Below are 7367 nucleotides of genomic sequence, written 5' to 3' on the forward strand. Positions count from 1 at the left end.
TTGCATTTTAAGCACCACGGCAGGGTGCTGCGATTTTTTTTTTTTTTTTTTTTTTTTTTTTTTTTTTTTTTCATTACCCAAAATGTGCAAGATGTGGTTGGCCAAGCACTCCCAGCCCACGTTACTGGGAAACTGGACACAAAATCCCTTAGAGGTGAGATCAGCGTTTGAGAGAAAGGATTCTTTTACCGTGCAACCTTTCCCAGTGGGATAGGTATAAACAAAATCACTTTCTTACAAAAGCATGGTTTAATTTTTTGAGGGAAAGGAAAAAAGAAGTAATAATTGCACGAAGTTTGCCTCTACTTCCCTTGATATAGCACAGTCTCCCTTTACTCCTTCTTTCAAATAGAAGTAGCACAATGGCAGGCTCAGCCCAGCACTTCCAAGTTGATTTCTTGCCATACTGCAAATTGTATTATTGTTTTACCTAATGATACTTTCTGGACCATCTTTCTATTATTGCTACAAATCTGAAAAAAGCAGTAGGGAATTAAACAAAAACTATTTAGCACTTAGTATTAATATATTAATAATACATAGGGCACAAACAAATTTAGCTACCTGCAGTAGGGCAGGTAAATTGCCATAGCCACATCTGAGAAATAACTCACAATAGTCAAATCCAGTCCAAAACCAGGAAAAAAGTGCAAATTACTTCTACTCTATTTTTCTATAAATCTTGCTAGTTTAGTTATTTTAGCTAATTATACTAATTATTTTACCTAATGATACTTTCTGGACCATCTTTCTAATATTGGTACAAATATGAAAAAAGCAGCAGGGAATTAAACGCAAAGTATTTAGTACACTATTATAAAAAATGTTTACATATCCTCAAGAAGATATTCTAGGCATTCCTTACCTGCAGGGGAAAAGGGGGGCAAGAGAGGAGAGGCAGAGACACCTATAGCTTATGTTGCTATAGCTACAAGATGCTTAGATTTCCAGTTTCAATGAATGAATCAATAGAAACCACAGCTTCACTCTCCTCTTTTATTCACCAAAGGCAAAACTGGGAGATGGGTTACTAAGCAACACCACACTTCAAGACTGCAGCTCTTTGAAACTGGCATTACTGACTCCTCTCCATCCCACGAGCCTCTTCCATTCAAAACCATTTCCTAAAAAAGTGTCTAAAAAAAAAAAAAGCTAACAGGACATGCATTTTTAAAGTAAGAAACTGTAGAAGCAGAAGGAAAGCTGAAATTAACACTCTCAATTAGTTGGAGTAATGAGAAATGAAACAAAGCCATTCCTTCTGCAGAGAAAGTAAAAAAAGATTTAGTAAGGACAGAAAAACTTAAATCAGCTTATATAAACCAAAATGGAAATGGAAAGGCCATTTATTTCTTCTGGGAATACTATATTAAAGCAAGATTTTCTCTAAAGGACTATTTAGAGCCAACATTTCTTTTTTTTTTTAATTAAATTCTAAAGATGTGCCTCATTTGCACTCTTCTTTTAAAGACCTCATCCATAAAAAGACACTTGCAGTTAGATACGCTCAAGACAGCTAATGGGAATTCAGAAACCTTCTACCTGCATGGTATATGAACAAAGCTCTCTACTAAAAGTTAGCGACAAAAAGCGCAAAGTCTCAGTTCAATTTTTATCAACAAATTTCTGTATCTTATCATTGTCATTACTTAATCCATTAACCACCTTATGAAAGGGTAACGATAAAAAGAAAATAAAGCAGATGTAGATTAGTCTTGCCTTTTTTTGACATCTTGCATGTATTGATATAAAACCACCTATTTTTATTCTAAACTTCAGCTAAATGTTATTCCAGTGCTACTGAGGAAGCAAAACCACACTGATCCTGTATGAATAGGGCTGCATACAAAGAAATGTTGTTTTCCTTGATAAGGCCTATGTCTTACGCTTTTAGTACTGGGGAGGAAAAACCAAGCCAGAACAGCATAGTTTAAGAATTCATAGTCTACTGACCCTCACCAGCCCAGATTCCTTACAGTTCCCCCGAGCCGCAGCATCTTCCAGATCACCGAATCATTAAGGTTGGAAAAGACCTTTCAGATCATCAAGTCCAACCATCAACCCAGCAGCACCATGCTCACTAAACCATGTTCCTCGTTCCACCTCCATACCATCAGTTTTTCCTCAGTCTCCTAAATCTTCCTCAGAGCTCTATCACGCCGCACAACTTGCAGGCAAAAAACAGGGAGCCTGTACTGTGCCTAGGACAGAGGTGTACACACTGATTGCCAGTGCTCAAACAGAATGGATAAGGCTACAGCATAAGTTTCAAAGTTCCCTAGGAAAGGAGAGGCTGCTTATTTGGGTCTTCTCAATTCTAATATTCATACAAAACTTGTACACACATCTATTCATTTTAGTTTAGCTGGCCAACAGCTCAAAAGTACTGGAATGCTGAGCCTGGAAACCACCAGTAGGTAGCATCATTGCATAAATGATGCATGTCAATCTAATTAGGAAACAAGCCTATTATGTTACCCAAGAGAGAGCACCCAGTTATTGATAAGCAAGATTAGATATGACTGTAAACAGGATCCCTTCTGTAGTCTTAACATTCAGTTGTTGTAAAAAAGAAACCCAAAGATCAAATGAAAGTGACTTTACACAATGTAAACATGAAAAGCTAAAAATTACCTAAGGAGGAAACGGAAATTGGTTGTTTTAAGAAACTTAATCACTAGCATTAAGAATTCTCTTTTCATGCCAAAACATCACTTTTCTAGTCAAATACACACAACATCAAGTGCTGTTTGAAAACCAAATACAGCAGTGTAACAGTGGTTTTTGTTAGGTATTTGTTTTTTAAGAAATTCTGCATCACTTGGAAAAACCCTGATCCTTCTCCTTCCTCTCATCCATTTATGGTATGTTATTGCTCCCTTGGACATCCACAGTGATGTTCTGTATGTGAGACAAGATCATAATCCCCTGTAATCAAGATGATTTCTCAAAAAATGTGTTTTATATGGATTAAACAAAACGAGTGCTAACTTCTGCACATACGATTGTGCTGTCTATACTTACAATGTTGGAAGACTAGACACTGCAAATTAAAAATGTCAAACATTTTCTCTTAATGGAAATCTGACGAGTAGATAATAGACAGAATGAGTAGAAAATAAAACCTGTGTAAGACTTGCATGATCTATAAAAGCCATTACTGAATATTTACATAAGATCTTAATTTTAAATATTTTCACTAAAAATGTTATTTCATTGAAAACAACGTATATATCTGTTTTCTCAAGACTAAAAAATAAAGTATGCTTATAGTATATGTAAAAATAAAAAAATGTACTTTAGAAATACACCTGTAGTAATAAAGATTACACTGTAATTGTGAATAAATGGTTTACATGAACTGAAATCCAGCATCTTAACAATGCATCTGCACTAGTTAGGATAGGCTGTTGTTTTGAGTGCTATTTCAAATAGACAAAACAAAATACTGAGTTATAGGCTTTAAAACATTTTTATAAAGCTGATGACACTGCTTTTTATGATGCTGGATGACACTTTACATAGCAGGTATGTAAGCAGTATTCTCTTCTGAATAAGAATAAATAGTTTCTCTCAGGGCTGCAGATTTTTCTTGAAAATAATCCAGATCTCTAGTATAACTAAATTAATCATATTCACAACACTTTTGTGCTGATATGGTCTTTTGTCACTGCAGTATTCCATTCATAGTTTCCAAAATCAGATTAAACAAACAACTCCATAAACTATATAAAAAAAAAATAATTCATGTTCTTAGTGATGCACGGGCCTTGTCAAGTATTTCCTTTCGGATCTTTGGATAGTTTGGATGTGCTTCAAGGACCTGCCAAAAGACAAAACAACCCAAAAGTTACGTGTCTAAAAGGAAAGACTACTATGTTTGGTTATCCCCCCCTCATCAGTGAGCTTACACATACTAAAACTAAAGTAACACCACCACAAGTTTGTTTTAAGAATACGTAAATATTTAACTGTGGCTAGAGACTACCATGTATGGAGGTCAAGAACAGCTTTATCAAAGACACCTTGTGTCCCTTTCACACTGCCCTGTCCTCTTGGTGTGAAAGACAGAGGAGTCATGAGCTAAAGCCTGTGGGTAGCTTGAAATGCCTGTATTCAAAACAGTGACCTGTGGAGACATTTCCAGGGTTTTAAGTATACTTTCTCTGCAATGATAAACTGCTCTTACGCTTTCACTCCTCAGGCTCTTTCTAACTATACCCTACCCATTTCTTCCACTTGCCCTTCAACTCCCTCCTCTTCCTTATACTTCCATTCAATTTGTCCTTTCTAGTTATCTTTATTCCCACACCAAAAGAGCAAATATAATTAATTTTGTTATTAATACTAATAATTATTAATTCATAATGTTCTCTCTGCTTCTGTAATAGTAGCCCTTCCTCTTATTCTTCATCTGCTCTATTTACATTTGACCCATACAAAGATAATATTGGAAGTTACTTTCTAACAGTGTCTTCTGATATTAACATTTGATCAACTTCTTCAGCTATACTTCTGTATGGATTTACCAAGTTGCAACCACAGGGCCAAAAGAAGGTGCTGCCATTTGAATATGCGTTCATATGTGAGACACACTTTATCTCTTTCTTACTTGGTGGCCAGGGAGCTCAGGATAAAGCAGATTATGTAGAGGATATTTAATTTAATCAAACTTATTAAATAGCGCATCTTTCTGACGTTAAGCCGTGTATTTTAGAAATTTAAACTCAACAAAAAAAAAGGATCACTATGTAAAAGAATGTTGCTACTGTAGACAGACTATTAAGTACATATAAAAACACTACCTTATGACAAACATCGATTGCATCAACATATCTCTTTCCTTTCAGGTAATTGAAAGCCAGCTTGTATCCTAAAAGTCAGAGGGGGCGGGGGGAAAGCAACAATTTCAGATTCTGTATTGAATAATGAAAATATCACATTCAAAATTATTTTGGTCACCGTATATTTCTAAAGTTAGTATGTTTGTTTTCGAGTATTCTCTCATCTAAGCCTGTAAAGATCAAAATTTCTACTGAATGTCACTTCAAGCAGTAAATAAAAGTCTTTTACACACTGATAGCTATGTTTGAATCAAAAGGAGAGATTATTCCGGAGAGCAGGTACTACTATAAAGCATACATAACGGTTGTCCTCTTTCAATTACTATGTTATCCCAGAGTTTCTCACCATGGCCTACAATACACTGTCCCTCTCTAAAGGCAATTCCATTATTAAAGGACAAAAGAACAACAACAACAACAATCAGGATAGCAATAACAAAGTAGGGACTAAAAATGCTATTCTGTTCCACTGTCAGCAGATCACTGATTAAAAAAAAAAGTCACATGAAATAGCTAAGTCACATAGCAACATGTTAGGCTGATACTTTCAGCATAAATGTTATAGCTCAAGTATATAAGCTGGGACAGAGATCAGGACTGTGGGAAAAAGGGTTATAACCATGCAGTCCCCAAAATTTGAAATTTTAGACCTTTCACTTATGATATTATCCTCCCTAGCAAATGAGTACGAGGGATCACTCGCAGCCCAGGCAGCCAACCGTACCCTGGGCTGCATCCAAAGCAGTGTGGCCAGCAGGTCAAGGGAGGTGATTCTGGCCCCCTCCTCTGCTCTGGTGAGACCCCACCTGGAGTCCTGCATCCAGCTCTGCTGCCCTCAGCACAGGAAAGACATGGACCTGTAGGAGAGGGTGCAGAGGAGGGCCACAAAAATGATCAGAAGGATGGAACACCTCATCTTGTGAGGACAGGCTGAGAGAGTTGGGATTGTTCAGCCTGGAAAAGAAAAGGCTCTGGGGAGACCTTGTTGCAGCCTTCTAGTACTTAAGCGGGGCTTATGAGAAAGATGTGCACAGACTTTTTAGCAGGGCCTGTAGCGATAGGACAAGGCTCCTATCGCTACAGTTAAATCTCACTAAGGTATTCTCCTGTCTACACATCAAATGATTTTGTAGTTTGCTCAATTCTTACCTTCTTAGAGGGTTTCAAAATAGCAAAAGAAAAGTCTTGATCTATGTTCTCTGCAAACTCAAGACATCAAACCTTTTAACTATTAAAACTTCTTCTAATATGTTTTATTTGATCAACAACTGTAGTATCTTAGCTAAGACATTCATGGGTCAACCTACATTAGCAGGAACAACTAGTAAAAATACTGCATCCAAGCTCATACTTAGATATGTAGCAATTTTCCCATGTAACCTAAGCCAGATTTCATTCATTCATTTTTATTTCTGTTTTGACATCCGAGTCTTCCTTCTGCTTTGACCCTCCTAATTTAACAACTCACGGTACATAGGGTAACTTCTAGTTTTGGCAATCCATCCATGCATGTGCTTTTTTATATCTTTAACTGTGTTATTAAAGCAAGAGTTAAACCACAAAACATTTAGTTCCATTAAGAAAACACTACTTTAATTTACAGATCGTATTAGATAAAACTATGAACCAAACCATTGCAGCACCCAGGAGTTACAGTTAAAGAAACAACGTGTACGGCAGTTCATATGCATAACAGTTACAATCTTGTTAAAAAAACACTGGTTTTCCAGTTGATGTCAGAGGCTCTCTCACCCTAACACTAAAAAAATCCCTAAGGCACAAAAAAACCAAGACCACAGATTAAAGACTGCAAGAAGTATGTTTTTTGAGGGGCCATAATCATATCCCAAAACCTGGAACAGAATTTGTGTAAACCACCAGTCTTGGAACCTAGAGATAGGCTCTAGGTGTTGAGTAAGAAAGAGCACTTTATCCTATGCATCTGTTTCATAAAGGGTTTCCTATATTAAAAAAAAAGTCAGTCTAGAAGTGTGTCAGTTTAGTTCAGACTTCAATTAACCATCCAAATTGGAACTTGAATAGTATCCCAAGTTCTCAGTTAATAGTCTTTTTTAAACCAGTTATATTTAAAGACATTTAAATAATTTATTTTTAAAATCCTTACATATAAAGCCTTATCCATATAAATAATTTGCCCAATTCTCAAAATGAAATAATTAAATCAAAGATCTGCTACCATCAGATATGTATTGGTTATTATAAAAGGTTCTCTACTATAGACAGTACATAACTGCGTTACTATAAATACGTTATTAAAAAAAAATCCTGTACTTACAGAGAAAGCTGTTCACAAAGAGCAAACTAGAACTGTTTCAGTTTACTAAAACAGTAAGCAGAAACTTCTGACGTATCATAAAGCCGCTACCTCTTGACACAGGGGCTTTCCAAGTGACTGTTGAGTACACCTTTAAACATCTGTGGTTTTATGAAGAAAACCAGTGATACTCTATCTATATGGAAAATTAGAAGCAGTTTTTCCAGTAAAGGGTAGCTGTTTCATTC

General features: G+C 36.1%; 1 protein-coding gene across 1 annotated transcript in view; it reads right to left on the reverse strand.

The window, feature by feature from the left end:
• Positions 1–3454: 3454 nt before the first annotated feature.
• Positions 3455–7367, reverse strand: part of LOC104620072 (tetratricopeptide repeat protein 21B-like) — a gene marked incomplete at its 5' end in the record, with an annotated part of 12318 nt that continues 8405 nt past the window's right edge. The window contains 2 exons of the mRNA XM_010286163.1: positions 3455–3823; positions 4806–4873. Coding sequence (XP_010284465.1) covers positions 3746–3823; positions 4806–4873 — 146 coding nt within the window. The remainder of the gene's footprint in view (positions 3824–4805; positions 4874–7367) is intronic.

This window comes from Phaethon lepturus, unplaced genomic scaffold (genome assembly GCF_000687285.1).
Source record: "Phaethon lepturus isolate BGI_N335 unplaced genomic scaffold, ASM68728v1 scaffold42194, whole genome shotgun sequence".
NCBI lineage: Eukaryota > Metazoa > Chordata > Aves > Phaethontiformes > Phaethontidae > Phaethon > Phaethon lepturus.